This window comes from Lissotriton vulgaris, chromosome 2_1 (genome assembly GCF_964263255.1).
Source record: "Lissotriton vulgaris chromosome 2_1, aLisVul1.2, whole genome shotgun sequence".
Classification (NCBI taxonomy): Eukaryota; Metazoa; Chordata; class Amphibia; order Caudata; family Salamandridae; genus Lissotriton; species Lissotriton vulgaris.
In genome coordinates this window covers 826,906,358-826,933,276 of record NC_141687.1, presented here as the reverse complement: position 1 = coordinate 826,933,276, position 26,919 = coordinate 826,906,358, and the positions used below count along the sequence as shown (strand labels likewise).

The window sequence follows — 26,919 nt, the reverse complement described above, 5'->3', positions numbered from 1 at the left end:
TTGCTGCTGATGGTAACCTTGGATGTAACCTATAAGGTGGAAACATTGCCGAGACCGTAGCAAATAAACCAGGTGCCCTTTCATGTAATAAAAGACTGAACTGCGTAACTCACAATTGTACGCACATCTGTGCTACCCTGACCCAAGTAGTCTCCCTTTTATATACCCATTTGTTACAAACCCTCATTGTTATTTCTCCCTCTGTAACCACTGGGTCAAGGAGTACTCAAATTTCTTTTTTTCCTTTGTCTCTTGAAATCTGTTAAAATATTTTCGGAAATCCATTAAAATATTTTCTGTTTTTAAGATTGTCTCTATTCTTATGGGTTATAATTATTGTTTTTAGCAATTGAATTACTTACAGGTACTTTGAGAAAAGTGTACTAAATGAGTCCATAACGAATCATAGTTTCTTTTACATATACTTCTTACTATAGCGTCATTCAAAATTACTTTCAAATAAAGCAAGTCTATGGACTCCCTTCTTTCATCCTCCTTCCTCTGTAACCTAGACCTTATACACCATCTTGACAAAGTAGTAAATATAGAACCATATGAGACCTGGACAGAGCAGCTCCTCCATGTTGTCAATGAACTCATCTGCTACAAGCTCGGAAAAGAGCTTCATCTTTCGGACTCGTGTGGGGTCGTTGCAGGAGATGGAGCTCAGAGTTTCATCATCTTGCTGTTTGTTGAACATGTCCCCAATGCCGATGGCATTAACAATTACGTCACCCTGGCAGAGGGCATTCAATCCAGCATCAGGGTCACGAGGGTCATGGCGCCCATCTGTGAGGACCACAGCGAACACTTTGGCTTTCTCTCGCTTGGTTTCCTTGATGAGCGTGTTGTAGGCAAACTGCAGTGCAGAGGGTGTCCAGGTGCCACCAGCAATCCACTCAAGACGTTTTACTGCTTCCTTGAAGCTGGAGAGTGAATCAATACGGTCATCGTTGAGTTGGATTGCCTCAAAGGTACCTTCATGACTGTACTGTACCACTCCTACACGGGCACCTACAAGGAATAAAATAGAACAAAGGTGAGAAAAACAACATCAGGAAATGCAATCACATCTAAATGATCAAATGAAACTACCCCGAACAAACAACAATCAGAAAAAATATAAATCACATGTATTCTAAATAACAACCATTCCAGTATTGCCTCCACCAGGAAACATGATTATAATTGAACCTACACAAACTTTAACACTGAATAAGGTCAAGATAAGAGCAGAGACATATTGGGGGATAACTCAGTAAAAACCATGACGTCCCAGGCACCTTCGGTATAAATGGCAAAAACAGACTCAAAATACAAAAGAAGGAAATCGGATAACCATGCCAGCATGGGTACATGAAGATAACAAATCCAATATGGGGAAACATAAAGAAGAGTAACCCAATCTCAACCACCCAAGGCAGTCACTTAGAGATAAAATACAATATTGGGGCAGGTTGGAGGAAAAAAATAAGTTCAACTAAAGAGGCATTTAGAAGGAAGAAAGAAATTAAGACAAATGTGAGGGAAACTCATTCGTAAACATACCAGCAACTGAGACTACAGGGAACATAGCCATACACCCATGTCATGTATAAAGGAATTACAGGACTGATAAGGCATTGTTCTGGGATTTGGTAAAACTGCAAGAGACTAAGATCATTTCTGCAGCCTGCCCTGGCTCTGGCTCCCCCTTTCAAGGGAGATGGGAAGGCTCATTATTATTACTGCATTTTCTTTATCAAAAAGCACTCTCAGAAATTACTGACAATCACTGCAGTAACCAGAGACCTGTTTTCCTTTTTCATAAACTGCACTTGTAGATGTCAACACAACTACTGCTGGTTGCCTTAGATGTGTTACTAGACTATTCCTGTGTTTCCTGCCAGCCTATTCCTTGGTGCTTGAATTCTGCTATATGCTAATTATGTTTAGTAAGCACTTTGCATTCTCTGTAGGTTTCTTCTGAATCTCCCTGCTTGTTACTCCGCACCAGCTCTCTTCAGATTCCAGGCTGGTTCAGTTTAGGGATTGACGTCTCTTCTGTCTTTCACCATCCTAAATTCATTGATAATATACTCTAGAGAAAGCACTGCAGTAGTACCTTTGCTGCTTCTATGTTGTCTAATTCCCACGCTTCTCCTCCTATCCAAATCTGAATGTATCTGGAATGGACTAGTACCTACCCTCAAGTGTGTGCAGCTCCCTGAGAGTGCCATAACACTGACACACATTTCACACCTCCAAAACAAAATTAAAGAAAAGCTCAAGATATAGTGGCATGCATGGCCCCGGGATCTGTCTCTCAGTTTTCAGGTCTGTGGTCTGCTCCATTACCACACTAACTGCTTCTCCATCCTGTAGGTTATTATTTAAGCCTCGACAAGAACTTCACCTGTATCAGACTTGGGGTCTTTGGCAATGGATCCGAGTCTGCTGACTACATTGATGACAAAGTTCTTTTCGAGGGTGAAGTTTGTGTACCCAATACTTTCTGAGCTGTCAATGATGAAAACAATGTCAAGAGCTCCACACCTCTTCTCGCAGTCTGAGGAAAAAACATGATGAAAGCAAGTTACAACTAAGAACAGTAGGAAATGTGATGAGAGCAGGCAAAATGGGTGGCATATTTCAGTAAACCAAGCTTAACCCTCAAATCCAAGTCATCAAATTACCAAAAACCGATAAAGACCTAAAGCTAAAATCTTAAAAATAAAATAAACACAAGTGATCTTTAATGAGTAACCTCAGCTCCTAATCCCTACCCAACCCAGCATTCTGATATAGAAGTGAGCTGTAAGATACGGGAAATACCTAAATAAAAATCCCAAAGCCACTCAATGCAAGACAATTCCGGCAGGTGATTACCACTTTATCCCTTAACTCACACTTCTGCCACATCACTTAAAAATCACTTTTATAGTCTCTATACTCAAGAAGTATTTAATTGAATCTTCTACACCCTCAAGTAACGCCCCCTTCACATCCGTTCCCTTCTTTTATGCTTAAAACCCCTTCGTAGTCTTGTATTTAACATAGACAGTACATCAAAGCCTTAGCAATCTTATCCAATCTGGTTCTACAAAATGGATTCCCTCAGGAATCCTTTCTCAGATCTCCAGCTTCCTGTGGGAATGCACAGCTGGTGTCACCAAATCCATCCACCACACCCACAATATCTCCAAACTTCTGAATCTGGGCAACTCTTCTGCCTTTGATACTGTTGACAGTAAGATGTTCCCAGAAACATGAGACACTTGTATATTGGAATGCACTTTCTTGACCCAACCTGTACCTTGATAATGGTTTCGCCTTAGTTATCTGCTAGATCGGTGCCACTGATTATTAGTGGCTGAGGTTCCAGCCTCAGTCCCTTTTTCTCTGCCCTTAACAGCACTTATTTTGGTGATATTATCTCCTCGCTTGGATGCTCTGACCAACTCTTGTTTGACTACACCAAATTGTCTACCGCCGACCCCAGGCGGCCTAACAGACTTCCTCAATGCCATTGAATACCCGGCCATCCAATGTTTTCAATCAACCAAAGGTGAGGTTATTTACTAATAATACCATATAGAACCCTCAGGTCTGAAATGAAAACAAAGAGAAGAGAGAAAGCATCCAAGGTGAGCCTTGGGTGTCCCTAGCGGTATCCTTTACTTAGGACGAAATCCCTCACCCACCTTAGGTGTCATGCTTCACCATTGGGATTCTCCTCGTGACAGAAAAGCCGAGTCCCGCCACGGGCTACAACTAACTCTCCGAGAGGGAGGAGCTCAGGGATTTTTGTTCCTAGATTTGGATGTACTAAATCTGACAATGAGGAGTACAAAACTGGGTTGGGTGAGATACGTAGTCCAAAAAAAAATATGAAGATAGTGAGAAAGTGGGATAAAACTGGCTACCAGTTACGTAATATACCTTTATTAACTAGTCCTGGGGACAGGATTAAAACAAGAGCACTAGCAGGGGTAACATATACCTGCGAGTTGGAGACGAGAGAGAGAAAGTTCTATATGTTTCAGCCTATTGACACTCTGTAGTGGTGTTGCAGCTTTCGTCAGGACCAGAGTGTGCTGCTGCTTGCTATATTAGTTTCGTTCACATTGATATGAATAGTGAATAAAACATATGACAAGGGGCAAAAATTATAAGGAAAAGAAAATACAGAATACAAAACCAGTGATCTTTTTCTTCTGTAGGGATTCACTGGTGGTACCGCATAATCTGGGGAATTGCCTCACCTTAACCTGGCATACGGCTCAGGAAGGGGGCACCGCTCTCACAGTCGGTACTCCAGGCACAAGGAACTGCTGGGAAAGATTGGGGAGCTAACCCTCGCAGGTGTCAAGATTTTCTTCTCTGACCCACTCTTCCCCTTTTATGTGTATGAGGTAATTGACTTGCCTTTCATTCACTGCTTCTAAAGACAATCTCCGTCTCCTTGACTCTGTCACTCCTCCCAGGGGCGGTTCTAGGCTCATGGCGGCCCTGGGCAGGGAGCGTAGGTAGGGGGCCCCGGAAGAGGGGGTCCGGGCGGGGCGGAGCATGGAGGCCAGTGAAAAAGGGGGGGTCAGGGTGTTTGGAAGTGGAACAGAGCCGGAGGCCGCCAAATCCCTGCCAGGGGCCGCCACACAAATATGTATCCATCCTCAGATGATTATTATATTAAGGATATATATTGGCGTGGTGGCCCCTGGGGTTTGGTGGCCCTATGCAGGTGCACAGCTTGCACATGCCTAAAGCCGCCCCTGCCTCCCTTCCCTGTGTCTGAATCTTGCATCTACAAAATTCAACCTATCTGATCTTTTCGTTTCCAAACAACTCACGCATGCACTAAAGAGTGCAAACGCCTATTTGCCAGACAGATTCCCTCACGACACTGTCCTATCTCTACAAATGCGCAGTGTGCTGACACCTGCCACTGTTCCCATGTACTGTCTCACTCTCCATCAGTTTTCCAAATGTGGTTGTTTCTCATGCTTATCTTCAGATAACCTGTGTACATCATATGTGGTGGAAATGCAAAAAAAGAAGTAACTAAGGGCCAGATGTATCAAGATTCCGTTTTGCGAATCCTAAATAGCGATTTTTTGCGAATCGCTATTTAGAATTCGCAAAACGGAATGTATGTACAAAATCGCTATTTTTTTGCGATTCCTTATTATTCTTTATTTGCGAATTCGCAAAATGTATGTACAAAATCGCTATTTTTTTGCGATTCCTTATTATTCTTTATTTGCGAATTCGCATTTTGCGAATTCGCAAATAAAGAATAATTTCCAATGCATTCCTATGGGCCAGGAGGCCCATAGGAATGATAGTGCAATAATTCTCAAATTGCGAACTCGCAATTAGCGAATCGGAATTTGAGAATTATTTCAAGGGTGCAGGGGTGTCTCAAAGACACCCTGCTGCACCCCTGAAATTTACATGTGTGTGCATGTGGCACACATACATGCCCTATGGGCATGTATGTGTGTCACATGCCACCCTCACAAATGCCAAAGAGGGCATTTTTAAAAGAAGTCGCAAATTACCACCAAGTACAAGTTGGTGGTAATTTGCGATTTCTTAACTCAAAATCGCAATTTTAAAATGTGTCATACATATCATTTAAGGAATCGCAAAATTTGCGATTCCTTAAATGCTATGGCAAAATAAGGAATCGCAAATAATTGCGATTCCTTAAATTGCGATTTTTTTCATACATCTGAAAAAATGCAAATCGGCCGTTTGCGAGTCGCAAAGGCCGAAATTCTGCGAATTTCGGCCTTTGCGAGTCGCAAAGCCTTGATACATCTGGCCCTAAATTCAGTTGGAAAATCCACCAACCATTAAACACGGAAACCACTTAACCAGCAAAACATATTAAGCATTTTATAAAAAAAATACCTGAACAAGTAGCGCTCATGCTAGCAATTTCCCAGGCAAATTAAAAAACAATAACTTGCTAAACCTGAAATATAATCTATTTTTAGAAAACCTCAATCCCCCCCCACCCACATATAAAATGAGCATTCATCGAGCCAACAAGCCTCTGATCAATACTTCTGTCTCCCCACCTCAAAATGTATAACCACAAACCAGAAATGTCTAATCCAACAAGGATCAAATAGGCTCACTTCATATATAGCACTCTGTAAAACTAGAAAGTCCTTGTGCCAAACGCTGCTTAAACTCTGAAGGCCTGAAGGCCTGAAGGCCTGCCAAAATAGCTTTCTGTGTGTGTTGTGTGAACTTGGCCCAGTGCAGATAAAAAGACTCAAGACTCACCGCAGCAGCCACAGGTTTCTCTCACATAGGTCATCACGTCACAGTCCTGATGGAAAAATTGAATCAAGGGTGAGTCCAGCGTAACTCTCACGGTCCATGGTGGTCACACATACTGTGGGGGCGAGTATGCCTCTTCTCAAAAGTGAGGCATGGTAAGCAATGTCCTTGTGAATATTCTCAATATTGCTAACAGTGGAAAAATATAAAGCCCCTAAGCCATAATGAGAAGGTTTTACATTCAGAATGTGAAGTATGAGAGAGTCAATCTGTTGGAATTGTTCTGCATAGTGGAAAAGAAGCAGGCTGTATTTGATCTTGTAAGTATGCAATAGGATTAGCTTATTTTAAATGTAGGAAGTTTGTAATTTTTAAGTGCTGTAAATAACCAGTTTAGCCATTGTCCAATTTAGTGATACGTACGTTAACCACCTTGGAAGGCTGAGCATACCATAGCCCACTACAAGCTGGGAGGGCTAGAGATTTAGCCTCACTAAGATCGATTGATTCAGTGTTGACATTTACTCTGAAGACAACAGACCTTAACAGCATGAAAGTAATAATGACTAATGCTTACCGTTAGCCCTGGGTCACCTGAAGGTCCTGGATTTCCCTGCAAATAAACAACAAATTACACAATGTAGCAGTAGGACTGGAAGATCGCCTTGCAATCCGATCATAAGCTGCATGGGGTAACAAATGAGGAACGGAGTATGATACACCATGCAGGTTTCACCCTACTCAGCTGCCTGTCTTTCAAGGCATCTTGTATGTCTCTTCAACATCTTCAGTCAACAGAAACAGGGAGGCAAACATTATCCTTGGAGATAGAGAAGCAAGGCAGTGTGAGGAATGTTCGAAACATTGCCCTATGCAATCAACAATGGTGACAGACATTGTCCGTGTGCGCGGATGAGCTGTGCTTACTGCCAGGAATTCTCTCATCAGTCACCACTTCACTACATTTTATTTGATAACTAACATTATCCATGGCTTACATCATGCAGTAATGAATCTCTTACTACCAGGTGCTGAAGGAAATGGTAGTTCTAGCTGCAATGGCCGGTAGTGGCCAGCAAGCGTGGGCCATCAGTAAAAGCAGTCCACATTCAGATTAAAGACCAAACTGTTACGACTAAAGCAACAGTATTGGGAGAGCAGAAATGAAAAGGAAAGATGATGTTAGATGGTAAACACTGAGAGATTGCATAGGGTGTAGGACGTGAGGGCTCGAAGATGACATGATGGGAGGGTAAAGACGCAAATGTGGGAAGATGGGGAGAGTAGAAAGAAATGATAGTTAGTGAAAGTAGAGAGGATGGAGTTACGGAGGGGTAGGACAGAGGTACCAGAGAGCAGAAATTGGCTCCAGCGACACCTGCTTCTACTTTCTTTATCTTCCTGTTCCCATGTCTTATCTAGTGTACTTCTTCCATCCTCCTTGCCAACCAGATGCCTATGGCCAAAGATCCATAACAGGCTATGGGGGCCAAATAGATTGGAAAGTGGGAGAACCTTGAAATATTATTTTGAAATGTGTGAACTGTCTGGTTTGCACTGACTAATAATATTGTGAGGCATTCTCTACTAGAAAAGGACTTCCAACATTATTTTTTCATTTCTGGTGCAGCCATCTCATACACAGCCATTCTAAATATGACAAAGCAGAAATACACCTGACGGGCATGAAGAAAACCCACTTTGCATAAGCTCACAGTGCCAAAACTCTTCCAGTGGCTGAGGGATATTCCTTTTTTATTTCTCAGAAACAAAATCCCATGGGGGTTGCCTCAGAGAAACATAAATATTGCTGAGCGGGCTGCTATAACATGTAGGATTTCTCAGCAGCGGTTTAGCATGAAAAGTACTCCCATCATGTTCATTGGAGCACTTTCTGGAAGATGTTCCACCAAGAAAGTAGAGAATTCTCAATTAGGCTTATAGACTGCAGATGGGCCCACTAACAAAACCGTAAATAACATCCCAGTATCTGGTACACTCACTCCATCTCCGTTCCTCCTATCTTGTACCTACTACCCTATCTCATGGTCGTTTATTAAAACTCTCCTATTCCACTAAACAGACTACTCGAGGTGATCTTAGCACTATAGAACTAATCAATATAATTAAAATAACATAACATTAGATAGCATGACATCTCACAGCCCAATATGATGATACATAACAGATGTCACTGGTAAAGACAAGAAAAGACAGGCAAATGAGAAGGATCTGGGAGTTTTAAATACAGCAGGTTACAGGACATTAAAAAAACTGGATTTAGCATAGACACACCTCAGGTCCAGGATCTCCCTGTGCACCTCTGAGGCCCGGCTCTCCTCCTGGTCCTGGATCGCCCTGGAAAGAATGATAGTAGATGTTACCAGCATTTTTCACATGTTATTTCAATAGGATTATAATATGGGTCAATCCGAGGAGCTTATATCGTACCTTCCACAAACTCAAAATACAATCTCTGTATCCATGACTTTACACTCCTCACACAACATTAGGATCTGAGATAACCTGTCAACATATCATCTCTAACATGATCTGAGGATCCGAGAAACACTAGTTTCATCCCACTTTGAGCAAAATGTGAGGTCCTGATGCCCTGACTTAATTCCTCGTTTAATACATCTTCAGGATCCTGCTTGCACCCACCTACTATTACCACCTCATAATCCTTGACTAATTGACTTTGCTGACTCATACCCACCTTCACAATCCCAGTTTTTAGGAACACTCAATACCTTACACAACTTTGGAATCGCTCATTGTAAATATTTTCAGCAAATCATGCGACCATGATGGTGGATCCTAATGATCCTAGATACCCTAGCCCCATTTCTTTATATTTACAACATCAGGATAATTGCCCCTGGATTAATCTCTTAAATTCCCTTTTGCAATCCCTGATCTGATTTTCTTCTGTTTCTCTTAGCAACTATAGTGCTGCCTTGACAACATCCCACAATAATCTTCTTCAACGCTTCCCTGAAAGGAAACTGAGATCTATATGACACATGGATTAAAACAGGCGCCCATCTGGCAAGCAGAGATATCCATGATTCCACTAGTTTTGACTCAAAAGGTGCTGCTAAAGTAATGAAGCCCAGGGCTGCTGTAATACCTTTATTGAGGCTGGCTCTGGAAAAGTTATAGTATACCTTCTTTGTCTTACTCTATAGGATACATTCCATCATCCAGTTGTGCCATGCCAGACACAGCAGTTCTGAGCATGACAAAGCAGAAATGTCCTTAATAGGCATAGAGAAAGTGCCCTTGTTCCCCCATGTCAAGTACTTACCGGTATTCCCTTTTCTCCCTTAGGGCCAGGAGCTCCCTTTGGTCCAAAGTCACCTCTACCACCCTGTGATAGAAAAAAAGAGCCTAGGTTAAGCTGTGAAGCACCATCCACTCTACTTCGGTAACACATGAGTTGAAGTCAGCCCCCCACAAACTGGTGAGCCAACACTGACAAAGAGAGGAAAGACACCACCAACTGGCAGGAAGACACCACAAACAAGACAGCAGACATCACCAAGGGAGAGTCAACACCAAAAGTCGGAGGGAATTATCAACAATAAGAGAAAAGACATCCGTATCTGAGAGTAAACCCCACCTATAGGATATGTAACACAACAAACTAGGCGGTAGGCACACCCATTAGTGGAACATACATCAATAGTGACAGGGTAAACACTATCAAAAGGAAGGTAAGAAATACCAATGGAAGGAAAGATAGTGTCCCATCAGATGAGATAACAAAATAAATTGGGAAAATCACCAGAACATCACTTCAGTACCTACAAAATTAAATGACATCTGCAGTGATAGGGACACATATCGACACATAAAACCCCACCATGGATGGTGCACCTATAACCTGAGAAACTACATCTCCCTTGAAGTATAGCGCATACATCATGCAGGAGAATTCAACCCCTTCGATGAAAGCATATCGACCATGAGACGGCAAAGCCATTATAGGTACTGTGAACATCCCAGATACGATGACAGAACATCTCCATACATAACCAATACATTGTCCAGGACATAGCAGGTTCCCATCTAGGCACAGCACTTGCTTCAACCCATAAATAACAATCCCTTCTTGATACAGTGCATGTCAGCGAAGAGACTGCTTGGCCGATCCAGTTGTTCCACCCATTACGTTGAAGATGGCAGAGCCTCTTCTTGTACAGCAAACCCATCTCCCTCTACTTGCATACAGTGTTGCCTTCATTTTTGATAATTTGAATCTTATTCTGGGTTGTATGGCTCACATTTTGTAGACACATCATATGTCACTGACCTGTGGGCCTGGAGGACCTTTCTCGCCATTATCTCCCTGTAAAAGAAAGATGCAAGGTTAGATTTAATATTAGATTACAACAGTGGCAAGTGATGAACCGGTAAGAAGTTAAAGTCCCAGTCCCACATCTTTGAGGCACTCACAATACTTCTACAATCTTTCAAAATACGAAAGGATGCTCACACATGTACTACACCATTCTCTCAGGTGGTGGGAGGAATTCAGTCACTGGTTGATACCATGAACTGTGTGTTGAAGTCCTTCGGGTTGTCACAACCACTTGCCTTTAGGTCCAACTAACTATTGAAGTCAGCCATGCTCTTTTTCAAACTTGTGTTTAGAACTAAAAACTTTACAGAGCAGTACAATGGGGGAAATCAACAGGAATAAACATATAGAAACAAAGATAGTATAAAAATAATCAAAACATGAATTCTAATATATTATTAAAAAATATAATACCTTAGTCACTTTCTAGATGTTTGCCAATATCTGATTTTTGGGTAACACTAGTTGAGTCACTGCCAACTCCTCATTGGCTGCTTTGTACCTTGGTAACTACTTTGCCTCAAAACTTGATCTTATCTGTTTTACTTTCACCTGGTTCCCCATTTTTGCTTACTCGTCTTTGCCGACTTCCCCCTCATTTATTTTCTTTGACTTAAGTTCTGACTCTGCCCTATCATTTCTGAGACCAGCCAGTACAACAGTTTATTTTTCTGCCCCCTTCATATTGCTCCAATCCCCAGATATACCATGGTCTCATTACTTATTTGACTTTGCTAGTCAATTGCTTCCTACTGCCTGTCTTTTCCCCAGTTCTTTTAAGCATGTAGTCATTGTGGCTCCATCAAAGTGTCTCCTCGACTGGCTAATTCTTGCTTTCACTTCATTTCTCTTTTTCCCTACCCAAATTTCTGTCTTTCCTTACTCCCAATATCATCCCTCATAACTGCAGTCTGAATTCTGATCTTCCCACTCACTTAAACTGCTCCACATTATCTACTGGCCACACGTCTAATTTATTTTGCTCCTTTTTCATCGTGATGTATTGGCTGCTTTTGATACAGTGGGCCAACCCATCCTCTTAAAACAGTCTCCTCATTTAGCACGTTGGTGTTTGTTCCCATCTGGTTCTTCATCTACATGATTTTGTAGTCATTCCTACTTTGTGTTCCAGCCCAACCTCTGCTTTCATTTCCTCCCCGCCACATGGACTTGCAAGCCTCAGTGCTGCTTACCCTTTTCTCCATCTGCTCCTTCCTCTTTTAAATTTTTTTGGTCTTTTCTTTCATTTCTAAGCTGATGATGCCTACATTTTACTAAAATTCTCTTCTCGTCAAGCCCATCCGCCACAACACCATCTCCATGTGACTTTGAATGCCCAATCCATGGATGGTCACCCACTTGCTTCCGTTCAATCCTGTTGAAATTGATATTTCCCTTGCCTCATGCATCGCATCCTCTCTCCTCTTTTATTTCTCTTTTTTTTGCATCTGTACACACCAGTGGTATTATTGTGAAACGCTCCCCTTCTTTGTCGCCCCTTTTGTTTCGATCTCCCATATGTGCTTGTGCCAGATGTATTAGTTGCAGATGATCACGACCTCCACAGTCTCAAGCAGCCAAAACACTAGTTCTCTCTTTACTCCTTTCATGCTTGGTTATTATTGATCTATGTTAGCCTATCTGGCCAGGTTACCGCCCCAAAGCTATTCTATCTTCTGTGCTGTTCAGTTATATTCTTTTTAAACTTTTCTATTTCCAGGAAATTCTTCCAAATTTGCTAATCCTCTCCTTTCCTCTGTTCACTCCACCGCTATTTTTTCTTTTAAACGCTGCTTGAAAAAAGTGTACCATCTTGTTGGTGCCTTTACTTGAAAAGAATTACCAGTCTAAACAATGTATACTTCCTTGAGTTAAATTTGTAGCATTGCATAAGTAACGCACTGAATGTTCGCCTTTGAAGACTTTTGTGTAAATTATAGTAAAAGAAAGCATGAAATAAAATGAAGCAGGCATCTCAAACACAGTCACATTAAAGCAGGCACACGAGTCCATACATGCAGATTATCACGTAACTACACAATAAGGAATGCTTGTAGATGAACATGTGTCACAGACCATATGGGTATGAATCTCAGGATATTAATGCACTATAGAAATAGAATCTTGGGCAATGTGGATCAAAGTCAAGGATAGAGCATAAACACGGATCTCAAGCTAAGCATAAAATGAGGTGGAAACATACCGGTGGTCCTCTGGATCCAGGGTAACTGAAGCCCGGTCTGCCACGATCACCCTGTGAGAAAGGGAAAATGAAATGTACATGTGTTAATCATCATGTCGGAGCCTACGTACTCCAGATAAAGCCATATTTGTTTCAATTATTTTATTATTAACCTAGGCGTTCTAGAAAATATTGTAATTGTAAACACCTGTACATGCATTGCAATAATTCTTACAGCGTATTTTTCATTCCTACTACTGGGCAAAGGGTGTCATCTCTGACTGCAAATGACAAAACATGGGGACATTTACACACACGAACAACCGGGCTAAATGTACAAATTAGGTGTGAAAACACCCATGCACCCCCAAAGTGTAAGGGAGTTGTAGGTGAGCAAATTACTCCACCTGGGAAAGTATTCTGTGGGGAGGGGAGGAGAAAACAATTTCCTTACTAATAAACATAAACTGGTGTACTTCAAATTCAACATTTTAGACTTGGGCAGCTACAAAGAAATCTACCCACTCATAGTTGTAGGTGTGTAACATCTAGGAATTTGTGAATCTTAAAAATAAAGAGCAACCTTATGAAATACATAGGATGTCTGCGACTCCATTTTATGTGAATTAGGCCTTCTGCTATTGTTAGTTTAATTAAATGCAGCTCCCCAATCTTACAACAGAACACCACTTAACTTTTAATGAAGCACAATGATTACTTTTTCTATTCCTTTCACGCGAAGTGTTGTTTCTGTGGCAGTTTGTAGTTATTCAATGCTGAAGAAATATTTATGTCTCTCAGTTTATTTATTAAACTCCTGGACGCTGTGGCACAGATGAGCAGGTATCTATCTACCATCAACAGTAATGCAGGCTGGGAACTTCCTTTCAAACGACTTAATATACTTCACCACAAACAGAGGGTGGCAAAGAGCATTCTTTTATAACCACAACATGAATTCCAATTCGTTTTTCGACATCTGCACTTTGACGAAGTTGTGCACCTAAGTGAGCCTGACTCCATGTATTGAAGGGAAAAGGGGTGTGAATAACCATGCATTTTAGGAGAGAAAGTAAATCCGATTACACAAGTCACGTTTAAGTTCTGTCACCCAATTATTTAGTTCAGCTTTCTGCTCCTATCCTTAACAAGAATGAAATGGCTACTAAATTTGCAAAGACATGACGTTTTAGTGATATAGCCGCTATACAGTGCACAAAGGATACTGTGTGGAAATCGTGTTTCATCGAATATTTAACATTAGCATACCTCCAAGTAAAGTGTCTAGCTTTGCTTTGATCCTATTACAATCTTTGTTTCCAACTCCCTTCCGAATTATAAAAAAAGCGTTGGGCTTTCCTACTTGCTGATATATTCCAAAACATTTGTACAGTTCATTTATAAATACTTAGATTTTGTTGTGTGTTAGAAAAAATGACACCCTACAGACTTTCCTGTCACACCAGCAAAATTGCCACATAGTTAATTTTACTAAATACTCTATATATATATATTTTTATATTTATTTATTTATGTAACCTTCCAAGGTATTCATATCTGGAGTTAAGACTAGTACTTTTAAGGCAGGGCCACTGGAAATATACGATTTTGCGCCTGTGTTTTTTTGTGTGCATAAATATGGATTTGCTGCATTTGCAACATAATCCATCATCTGCTGCATAATCTGCAGATTTTGCCCCAAAAAAGTTTCTTGCTGATATATTCTAAAACATTTGTACAGTTCATGTATGAATACTTACATTTTGTTGTGTGTTAGAAAAAATGACACCCTACAGTCTTTCCTGCCACAACAGCAAAATTGCCACATAGTTCATTTTACTAAATACTCTAAAATTGCAGTCAGAGAAGGAAACGTAAACACCACTCTCCAAGTTAAAAGATTAATTAGTAATTTGTCAGAAGACAGTCTGATATTTGCCCTCTGTCTCTGGGTACCCAGCTAATGTGACAAGATAAAAACAAAATGTACAGGCATGTTTATTGCTTATTCACCTTCAAAACCCCAGCATGGTTGTTTTCTTTTTTTGGGTGGAGGTGCTATAGCACCCCTTGCATTCCTACTTCCAGCGCCTATGACTTTTGATGTAATGTGATATGCTATGGTGAAATGTTAAAGAAATGCTTGCATTATCTAGATTTACATCTATCATTATAAGGCTCTTAGAGCAAGTGAGACCACTAACTCATCTCAGCACTAATTCTTAATTTATTGTCGAGAGCTGCCTTCCCTTTCTCTCAGAAGTCCCCCTCCCGACCATTGCTTGTTCTTCACCTCTAGCTAATCACACAACTTGCTTCCATCACAGTGCAGGACATGTCTGCCCCCTCCTCAGCTGGATTCCTTTACCTTCCTTGGCCTGTCATCACACAAGAGATAAAATACATTTGACACACGTGCCTTTTTAAAATATACACATGTAACTACAAAGGGCTCTTAATTTTTTCTGGAGTGGCCTGCATGCTACGTTAAAGACTCTGGAAGGTTCAAGGAAGCAGTGTGCGTGCGCACGCATGCACCCTGGAGTGAAAAAAGTGCACATCATAGAAGTCGTGGCTCCCACAAGATGGCCCTACATTAGCCTGGAAGGTGTAAGTGCACAAATCCAAAGACCTCAGGTGCAAAATGACAGAGTTGAGCAGTTTGGGGCCTGGGTGCCTGATTAGACCCAGTTGCTGAGTGAGAAAATCTGGGCTGATTGGGAGTGGGCTGATGGATGTTTCTAGCAGCACTGAGTACCATGGTTGTCTAGCCCAAGTTGAGACCACAAGGATGAGAGTCATTGAGGATTTCCTCATTATCTTGACCACATATGGAATGAGTGTGAGAGGTGGAAAAGCGCAGGCAAATATCCCTGATCAGTTCATCCATGGTGCATAGTGCAGATTGAGTTTCCACTTGTGTTCTTGTTAATGTGTCCTGCTTAGCCGGTCTGCAAAATCGTTGTCCAGCTGTGGGAGGTCTTCTGTCAGAAGGTGTGCATGGTGATGGGTACCATAATGCCATATCTGTTGAGTGAATGCTGAGAGGAGAGGGTAGTAAGTACCCCTCTACTTTTGAATGTAGTACATAGCTGTCATGCCTGGCATACAATAACTACCTTGCTTCATATTATGGAGTAGAAAGCCTCGAGGGTCGGAGAGATGGCCATGAGTTCCAGGCCATTGATGTGCCTCTCCTGACGAAGAGGAGTCTGGGCACCCTAAACAGTGATATTGTTTAAATGTGTGCCCCGCCACAGGAGTGGTGCATCAGTAGTAATGGTCAGCTGAGGAAGAAGGTCTACAAAAGGTTCGCCTATCAACAGTTTGTTGATTTTCCACCACCGCAGAGTGTGCTGAGAGTTGGCCTTTATCAACACTAGTTTTCCCATTTACCCTCCACCTGCTATCATTGACTGGCAAGGCACTGTGGAGTGGGCACACGAGCAGTCTGGCATGCCGAACAATTGCTAAGTATGATGTCATCATACCCAAGAGCTACATTACTGTTCTTACAATTATTGCACGAAAAAAGAGGCAGTAGCTGCTGAAATGCCATCACCTCTCCTGATTGGGGCATGCTTTCCATGTGACAGCATTAAGACTGTGCCATAGGATAGGTTGGATCTGTTGAGGTTAAAGATGGTACTTACAGTGAACCCTTGGGCTAGAGTGACCGTGAACAGGAGTACTTTCAACCGATTATGCTGTCCACTCACTATAAACCATAGGTACTTGTTATGAGCATGGTGGATAGGGATATGGAAATGTGCGTCTTTCGGATCAAACACCTTCTTGAATAGTGGCATCTCCACCTTAAATATGACGAGTTGCCCTCTGAATTACTGCATGGTAAGCAATAGTATTATCAAGCATTATAGCTTAGAGGTATAGCGCTCAAGATCTGGCTCGTCTTGTGGTCTTCTCTTTATTAAGTTAAAAAATAAATCTATAGATAATTAAATAATGGGCCTGATTCACAAAGAGCCTCTGCACTTGTGGCCGGGGCTCCTCAGCCGTGGGGGATTCTCCGCACTGGGGCAGAATTTCCACAATTTTAAATCTCATTGCGATAATGCTGCTGTTTTGTAGACACTCCCATAACTGTGGGGCCTCCAAGAGTGTGGAGGTCCTTCATGAATCGGGCCCAATGCATTATTATCAAAATTCTTTTTCTATTATCATTGATCAATATTAGATTTTTGTTACTTTTGTTATTATCTCTATCATCGCTTTCATTAATATCACAATTACTGCCATTACATTTTAAATATTATTATTATTATTGTTGGTGTTATCGTAAGCACCAATATACTTTCTTGTGCATGCTTTATTTTTAAGCAGCATATATTTTCAGGTCTAAAATTTACCAGTTTACTGAGATATTTAAGGTGGAAATGCGTATAAATCTTTTTTTCCTTTTTCCCCCGCTGGAAATGAAAACGTTACTTATCTGTGAGTCTTTAACAATAGAAATTGTAGCGGAGACAAATGTAATAGCTCAAAGCATTGCATAGGCAGACTGATGTTCTCTATTTTAAGGGCATGCAGTAAAGGCCACTGAATGAACCCAAACCAGTGTGTAAGCTAAGCCTGCTTTTTGCAGGTGTAACATAACAAACAATAAGCTGTACTGTAGCTATTAACTGATCAAGGAGAAGACTAGAGCAGTACACAACAAGGTATTTGAATTTAGCAGCATAGCACTTTTTAGTGGTAGGATTTCTGGCATCCTTTAGGGGTTGCATACAGGCCTGAAGAAGCTGTAAATATCCAACATCTAATGCCTCAGGCGAGGGATCATAAACTTCAGTACTGTGAAGTTGAGATGTAATAACTTCCTTTTGTGTTGACAGAGTAGGCCTAGGTAAAGTGTAACTTTAGTGAAGCTGAATACACATCTCTAACAGTAGAGAACAAGAAGGTTCACATGCCCACATTGTGCCAATAATAATTAGTGTAATTGGTATTTGTGCTACTTTCTGTTCTGCCTGAGTAATCAGTGGTATGCGGGAGAAGCATAAGAAACTATCTATGACACTCTTATACAAGTGTCGTTCCTCAGGGAAAGTAGTCGTATTACATTTTCAGAAACCACCTTCCCAAAAGAACCAAGAGAAATGGTGGTGCTTCACACCCTTTCCCACCATGGAACACAATTATATTTTGTATGTGCATATTTGTGTGTCTTTCCAGAGAATGAATTACCATTGAAATATTATTCAAAATCGCAATATCTCATACTTTGAGGGTATTTCATGATTTTGTAATACCCCCGATACTTCATTAATCTACTCTATTTTACCCAGTACTCCAAAATGTATGTCTGCATAAATCTCATATTTGCAGAATTTCCAGCTTGTAGGGGGCTTCCTTTGTCATAAAACTTCCTGATCCCGATCCCTTGACTAAACCTTTTAGATTTCCTAACGTAAATTCAACTTTTTGCCCACATAGGTGATATTTAGGTGTGCAAACTGTTTGGTGAACTGTGGCCTATGTTCATGAAACTATTAAAATAAACTTTCTAAATGCACTTCTGGCCAAGGGAGGACTTATAAATGGGAAATGGACAACCCCATTTTGGCTGCAAAGGGTGTTGGCCTATTTGGAACAAATGAAATTTCACACTCCTATGAAGCATTATTGGCCAATTAAATCTATCCTGACCCAATAGTCCAGGGGGCTAATCGCAAAGGAGATGACTGTGAGAAATATTTTAGATGTCAAAGCTCAAGTGACACATTTAAAGATGTATCTCCTACTGGAACACACACAGATCATGCCATGTGGATCATAGGTTCTGAATTCTATAATCAAATGGAAGAACTAGAATTTCCTGTGATAGATTTCAATATTTTGATAGTTCTTAGGTCTTATCTTGGTCAAAGATTGAAATAAAAGGATGACGACTCCTGAATTCAGGATGTATATTGTATGGTGTTTGCCTGTTAGGCCGCTGCTTGACAGTAGTGTCAGTGATTGGTTTGAATGGCTGCGAAACATAGCTTGCAGGTGCCAAAATTCACTCTTCATGCATTGTTGGGACAAGTCCCTTATGATTTCTGAGACTGGAGCTATAGAGATTTTATAAGGTTAGTACATGATTCCTACATGGAGTTCCACACCCAAGACACAGATGTGAAGCTATCAGCATGGGTACCTCAACATCCTCACATACAATGACTCTGGTCTGTCACATACATTTTGCATATATGTGACATGCAAGACACGCCTCCTTCCTACTTGTAATGAATCTAAGCTTGAGAAACATACACACTAACCTTAGGTCCTAGGGGTCCAGGATTTCCTCGTTCTCCCATATCACCTGGATCCCCACGAGATCCCTACAAATAAGGAGAGAAAGGCAGGGGAATTAACATTTATCACCTGGCAAACCACATCAAAGGAGGCAGAGAATGGGATAGCAATGAAAATATTTGAGTTATCACTGAGAGTATTTGTGAATGGTAGCTTCTTTGCAAAAGCTGGGGCTGGAAGTGTCTTTTGCTGGGATGAACAATAGTTGATAGATGTATGGAATTGATGGCTTCTGGGTTTGGCAGTGATTGATGCTGGGGCTTGAGGTTTCTGTTGCTGACGAAGGCAGTGGTTAGTGCTGGAGCTAGTGGTTGATGCTGGAGTTTTGAGTTTCAATTGTTCAGTATAGCATACTGCAAATGTTATGGTTCACCAGTGATTCGGGCTGTAGCTGCAAGCAATACTTACTGGAAATTCTGGAGGCTGCTGCTGGATCTGGGAAGTGCCTGTTGCAGGGGGTTGCAGGGATTATTGATGGGTTAATAGTAGGTGTTGTGAAGGTGGTAGTAGCTTCAGCTAAGGCAGCAAGAGCTTGAGCCGGTAAATGGTATACGGGGATGGTACTACCTGTTTCTGGAGTGGGTCATAGCTGCCACTGACTTTGCAGTGGCACTTCATTGGGTTAGGAATGTCTGTCTGTTCTTATGGTTAAGCATGGTTGTTGCTGGGGTTAAGTTATTGGATTTAAAAATTGTTGATATTATATTGTTTTTTTTAAATTCATGTCTGTAGCTCGGGCTTGTGCTGATTGTAGCTGGAGTTTGACCTTTACTTAGGGGTTTTGGTCCTTTACCTGGGATTTACAGAATGGATTTATTGCTGACTGTATCAGGGATGTGGCCCTGCTAAAGCTTGGGCTTCTTGTTGGATGCAGGGTGGGTGTACTCCTGACTGCATACGGGGTTTGAGCCTGAGTTTAGAGGAAGTTTGTAGCCTGGTTGTGAGGATGACTGTCGCTTAGGTTTGCGGCTGATTATAATTAGGATTCAAGACCTAAGCTTGTGTTTGATTTTTACTATAGGTAACGTTTTGTCTTGTTACATAATAGACTTCAATTTATAGGAGTATCGGATAGGTTTGATGCACTCTCACTGACAGTCCCACGTAGTATATATGTAACTCACATTTCTTCCAGCCTCCCCTGGTGGACCCTGGGCACCTCTAGGACCAGGCAATCCTCGCTCTCCCTAAACAAAAGAGAAAACAAAGCAGCAGTTACATCCCTGTGACGCCTTCCTGTGCCCCCACCCCTGCAATGGCCTCAATCTAATTGCAAAGAGAACTATTCTACAGTCTAAATGTGAGTCACATCTTGCATACAAGAGATACAGCCCTATACAAAGGGCATAGACTTATATAAGATAATAGGTCGAAATACATAGGGCAGCTTCAGCCCAGATCAATAGTGGAAGACACAACTAAATACAATCTTGGTGTAAGTGGCAGTCAGAGTGCGAGAGATGTAGTAGGCAGTTTAATACAAGACACACATGCTGAGACCCCTTCAATAGAATTCACATTTTTAGCGCAATTAACAGTCTTGGTCCAGGAGACATTCTAAGTATTGAAGAGACAATGTCAGAATAAGAGAGATTTTCAGAAGAGGCGACATATTCTTAGTGTAAGACCCAGTGCCACAACACAATCTCCTTCTCTGGAGCTCCTTCAATTCATCCCATATGAGGTGGGGCTTTACTATCAAAACACACCTTGGATCCTTTGGCTCCAGTCTCTCCTCCTAAACCACGGGGTCCGTCACTGCCGGGGTCTCCCTGTGAAATTAAAAAAGAGGGCTTAGTATTGAAACTGAGACTCAGTGCCTCCACCTGCGGAAATGCCTGCCAAGATACAGGCTAAGACTGAGATCTGAGTCTCCGGGAATCATCTCCGCAGATACAGAAGGTCAGAGTACAAGATCAGTGGGAGCATCATCGTCAAGAGGACCCTGTCTCAGATCTGAGCTTTACAGCTAGAAACACTTTTCCTCATGGACCTTCTAACAAGACTCAAGGCTTCAATGCAAATACTGATATAAAGTGTTTCCTTTCCGTACCATCTAAAAGGCACAGTATTTAGAGTTAGAGGCTCTACCATTTAATGCGAGGCTCGCGTGACACGAAGCAGTGCAAACGGTAGTGCTGATCAACGTTCCAGTAGATGATATTTTTCGTACTGAAAAGTTGATGCTATTACAATCCACAGTGGTTTCGAGTAATGCAGTGCCATCCCTATCCCACTGTTTATGCAGGAACAGCACAAAGCTCCAGATTTTCATGCAAGCCAAATCTACCAAAATAATGTCAACTGGGTTTGCAAGGAATTCTAGGTCCAAATGAAATTGACCACCAACAAGGGACAAACGGGATATTACATGGTATTCATACATCAGATGTATAATTATTGTAAAGTTACACATTTTATGTAGCTTTCCCTTGGACAGTTGTTCCGGTGTTTACATTTCTACTGGAGGGGTACACGAGTTCAAGTTTCATGCAAGGAAGCACTGGCTTGCCTTTACTCTGAAGTGCAATGCTTAGAAGTTTGCTAAAATGCCTTCAGAAGCTTTTACAGCAAGAGTGTGACTCATGGTATTATCGATGATCAACTTTTACTGCATATGTTGCTCATTTCTTTACCATATGAGCAATACAGCGCTGCTGATTTTCATGAAGTGCTGCCCTTGGTTTAGTTAACCCAGGTGGGAGTGTCTTAGGCTATTCTCTCATACTCTCACTCTAACCCACTGCAACACACTTTTTAACATACACCCTTAATCCCTTTACCGTTCCCAATACCAACCCTAATGCACATGCTCCTTCTCACCTCAAGTTTAAGGGGCCCCCACTACAGAGTGATGGGACAAGTAGTGTAATTCATGCACTGACAGAATCACAAGCATCAGTAGAAATTAGAATGGCGCGCGTGCCCCAAATATCTGATGCCAGTTGTCCACACGTCTGTGATTATACAGGAATCCTTATAGGGGTTGGGCTAACTATGAGGTACTCCACAACATTAGGAGAATGCAAGTAGGAGATGCATGAATGATTCCCCTGTAGGAGCATGTATTGCTATTATGTGGGGTTTCCTAAGGAGTCCAAGTGTGACTTATTGTGTGGTTTAGTTTCCAGGTCTATGTCTTGAGGTAGTAATCCCACATCTCCGTGACTCCTCCATTATGGAAAATGCAGTATTTTATAAATCTGTTGACCTTTTCCTTGTGATAACAAATGCCTTGCTCCACCCCACCATTATTTTAATTTAGACTTTTTATTATATGCCTTGTCCTTTTTTAATTTTAATTTCTATTATGTTCTTTCCTTTGCCTTCCACATTGGTTGTTTTAGTTTTTGCCGGAAGGGAGCCTTTAGCAAATACCCAGACTTTTTTTTATGTGCCACTGACTTGCCAGCACTCTAAGCTTACTAACCCATCACACTTCCCTGCTCTTCCCCTATTCTCACGTGTTACTTTACTTTCATTGTGGATGTAATGAAAGGCTATCCCATGGGGTAGTAATCCCACCGCTCCACACTTTCTCTTTTCATTGGTGATGCAGCATTTTATTAATTGTTTGCAGTTTTTCTTTTCCTTGTATTTAGGAGGTGATTTTATTTATTTATTTATTTATTTATTTATTTATTTATTTATCTTTATTTCGGCCAATTGGCCATAAAAGACACACATATATACATGCATAAAACAGAGGATCATATCAATATACATACATCAGTTCATTTAAAACAACAAATTCTAAAATGAAGTGCAGAATTAATTTTCACCAGTCACTCTAAAACATCATTCATTTAGCAGCAGAGGTAAGTTTATAAAATAGTCCTACTTAAAGCATCTGACCCAATTTCCTTCGGACAATATGCACTGAATAGAGGAACCTACTGATACTGAATACAATAAACTGGGCAGTATTAGTTTTTAAGATCCTATATGCTGTTAGGCAAGATCTAGTTCCTAGGAGTACACACATGGGTTTAAGCCATCTTTTCCGAGCTTTCAAATACGCTTTACATATAAACAACATGTGGACCTCGTTCTCCGTACACAAAGCTGAGCACATAGGACATCTCCCACTTATACTATTCAGACATTCCGTTTTTTTCTTTGACCAACGTTCTATGTTAGAGTTCAACATAAGATTCCCATACCTGAATTTCAGGTAGACAGTCTTAGCAACAGGGGGCTCTATTTCGTCCAAAAAGGATTCAAAACAGGGTTCATCTTTGAAGGATAAGAAATCTTGAGTTAGGGTACCAATTCTGCTTTCATGAGCATGCCTATTATTCATAAAAGACCAGTAGGCTCTTTTTACCATGGATTTAGCAAAAGGTGGTAAATTCTCTGGGTTTTCCCAAAACGGATACAAGCCCAGCATTATGAGCCATTTTTTAATATGCCCAAACCATTGAATGGAATTAAAAGAGTCTAGATTCAATACTTCACGAAGACCATTCCTGTAATCTATCAATTCTGGGGTGGACCAAATCCTTATCCAGAACATTAACGGTCTTATGGTGGTCAGATGATCAGTTCGTTTAAAATGCAGATCAAGCTGGAGGGGAATTAATGGTGTACTAGTTGGAACCCTTACAATTGTTCTCATGAATTTGTTATCCAGGCCTTGAAAGCTCTCCCTGGCCCATGGTCCCCATATCTCAGCCCCATATAGGGCGGCAGATTGGATTTTGAATTTAAAAAGTTCAAGTACAGGTGTTACACTTTTACTTGTGCTAGCATTCAGTTTACTGATTATTGGTTTGACATTATGAGCATATGACACCTTACTTTTCTCAATTTGGGCCTTCCATGTTAACTTTGAGTCGAGTACTACCCCCAGATAAGAAAAATTCTCCACAGTTCCTAAAGTTTCGCCGTTCAAGATCAAATTCCCTCTGTCCGGCCTACTAGGATTCAGTGCCATACATTTAGTTTTATCAACGTTTATTTCTAGCCCTTTGATCACACAGTAGCTGCTAAAGGAGTTTAAGAGTGCCTGGAGGCCCTTCTTAGTTTGGGATATTAAGATGGTATCATCCGCGAAGAGCAACGCAGGCACCCTCTCTCCGTTGAGCTGAGGTGAATCATTGCTACAGGCATTCAGGTGATCAGGAACATCATTGACAAATATAGAAAATAAGGTGGGGGCCAAGACGCATCCTTGCCGGACACCACGCTCAATTGGAATGTCACGCGTCAGTTCACCATTTGGACCCCATCTAATGTTGGCATGATTTCTAGCATGTAACTCAATTATTTGTACCAAAAGACTCCCTGGCAGGCCGGCTTTGTTTAAAGATCTCCAGAGCAAGTTGCGAGGGACAAGATCAAATGCCGCTCTCAAGTCAACGAAAGCTACATACAAATGACCTTTCCTGATGTGAACATACTTCCAATATATACAACAAAATCTGAAGACCTGGTCTATGGTGCTGGTCTTAGACCTAAAGCCTGCCTGAAATTTGGAAAGTATTGCTGACTCCTCCAGCCAATCATTTATCCTAAATAACAAGTGTTTGACATAGAGTTTTTGCAGGGTGTCCATTAAGCTAATAGGTCTGTAGTTTGAGGGAACAGATCTATTCCCCTTTTTAAAAATTAAGACAACCTCTGCTGCACGCCAGCTATCAGGGAATTTACAATTTTTGGAGGTGATTTTAATTTTCTTCCTTGTGCTTTTATTATTTTAATTGTTATTTTGTCTTTCTTTTGCCTTACACAACAGTATGTTTTAGTTTCGTTTAGGTTCTGATTTTGACCACCAACATGGGTGCCTAAACAACATGTAGAGGAACATGTCTAACTATTCAACGTTTTGTATTTAGCTTTGCATTAGTCAGACCGGCAGACACACACCCACCAGACTCAGAATCTGGTCTCACACAACACACAACATACAAACACATACACAGACACAAACACACCGCAACACTCTCACAGGTACGAATATCCATACATGCATTCAGATTTTAAGCCAACTCCTCTTACTTGTGTTGGCGAATTTCCTATGAAATTGTTTCTTGTTGCTATTACTCCTTTTCACTATCTTTTAGTTTTCTTTGCTTTAAAATTTATAAAAGGTTTTGCTAGTATTGGATGGTAAACGTTGAGAAAAGTAGGAATGAAATATACTAAGGGTTGCAGGTGGCACATTATAAAACACAACTAAATAAATCTTTTTATAGGTAAATAAAAAAAAGTCTCTTAGTGTACCCCACAGAACATGTAGGGGCTGATTCCCAGAACTAATCTGAGATAAAATCCTAAACGTACTACTTTTGGTATTCACAGAAGGCATTTAGTATTAGTAAAGTTAGTATTTTGTCTTAAATTAGAATTTTGTATTAAATTAGTATTTTGTCTTAAGTTAGGATTTTGCCTAAAATTAGTATTTTGTCTTAAGACCAAAACTTAAGACAAAATCCTACTCAAGACCGAATACTAACTTAAGACAAAATCCTAACTTGAGACAAAATAGTAATTTAAGACAAAATACTAATTTAAGACAAAATCCTAACTTAAGACAAAGTCCTAACTTGTGACAAAATAGTAACTTAAGACAAAATACTAATTTAAGACAAAATCCAAACTTGAGACAAAATCCTAATTTAAGACAAAATACTAACTTAAGACAAAATACTAACTTAAGACAAAATACTAACTTTACTACTACTAAATGCCTTCTGTGAATACCAAAAGTAGTACGTTTAGGATTTTGTCTCAGATTAGTTCTGTGAATCGCCCCGTATTGTCCAGGGAACCTTTTTCATTTGGCCTTGCATTTATGTCACAATGTTTGCTCGTTTCCCTGTCTCTTCCTACTCTTTCTCATTTCCCCTCAGTGTGGTGGAAGCTCTTTTGACATGGATACCCTCAAAGGTGCTGAAAGCCTAGACTTCTGGCTTAAGGTAAGCTCCTACAAATCCTTTGTTGGGTACCTACTGTATTGTCCTACAGGCCGGGCACCAGCTTCCTGTCCATGGTAGGGAAGGCACTTACCCTGCAGTAGTTTGTTATGCTAATTTTACCTTACAAGGTGACTTCAACTTCCATTTTGATGATCTAGACAATTCTGATGCCAACTCACTTTGAGATATCCTAAAAATATTAGGTCTCCCCAAACTTATACCTGCTCCAAGCCACTTAAGTGCCCACACCCTTGACGGTATCTGCACTAACCATTCCAGCCTGATATCCAGTACACCCATCACCCAATCCTTGACGGATACCTGACATGTTAAGTGGGTGTCTAGTCCCACTTAACATAATTATTATGCCCCAAACTCTTCCTCCTTGCAAAATAGACATCTTACCCTCCATTCCCCAGAAATAGGGAGAAATTAAATCTAATCCACATAGCCCGCAAGTCCTCCTCAGCCCTGACCCTCAAAGGGAAGTTGGTGGAAGATATCAATGCCTTCAACACCTGGGTCACTGAAACAGTTTAGAACTTCCACCTATCATTCGTTCCAAAAATAGTCGGCCAAAATACTCCCAATTATGGCTCTTTCCAGAACTTTTAGAGTAAAAGCTCAACTGCAAACAATGTGAACGCAAATGGTGATTGACATACAGCACAGATGACCTCTACCATTTTAAAGAGGCTCAGAAAATATACCGTAAGTTGATTAAAGCAACATAAAAAATCTTACATTACCACAATAATCAAAGAGTCCAATCAGGTCCCCAAAGTCATTTTTAACATGTCTAAAATGTTTTTGCAGCCCAAAATTCTCACGAGAGATCCCGCCTTCCCAAGCCCTCT

At 40.9% G+C, this 26,919-nt stretch overlaps 1 protein-coding gene across 1 annotated transcript in view; it reads right to left on the bottom strand.

Annotated features, from left to right (window-relative positions):
• Positions 1 to 26,919, bottom strand: part of COL6A2 (collagen type VI alpha 2 chain) — a 95,830-nt gene that overhangs the window by 17,374 nt on the left and 51,537 nt on the right. The window contains exons 16-26 of the mRNA XM_086956236.1: positions 20,852 to 20,914; positions 20,267 to 20,329; positions 19,106 to 19,168; positions 12,843 to 12,893; positions 10,592 to 10,627; positions 9,584 to 9,646; positions 8,569 to 8,631; positions 6,851 to 6,886; positions 6,277 to 6,322; positions 2,396 to 2,548; positions 562 to 1,014 (exon numbers count right to left, since the gene is read on the bottom strand). Of these exons, the coding sequence (XP_086812362.1) occupies positions 562 to 1,014; positions 2,396 to 2,548; positions 6,277 to 6,322; positions 6,851 to 6,886; positions 8,569 to 8,631; positions 9,584 to 9,646; positions 10,592 to 10,627; positions 12,843 to 12,893; positions 19,106 to 19,168; positions 20,267 to 20,329; positions 20,852 to 20,914 (1,090 nt within the window). The remainder of the gene's footprint in view (positions 1 to 561; positions 1,015 to 2,395; positions 2,549 to 6,276; positions 6,323 to 6,850; positions 6,887 to 8,568; positions 8,632 to 9,583; positions 9,647 to 10,591; positions 10,628 to 12,842; positions 12,894 to 19,105; positions 19,169 to 20,266; positions 20,330 to 20,851; positions 20,915 to 26,919) is intronic.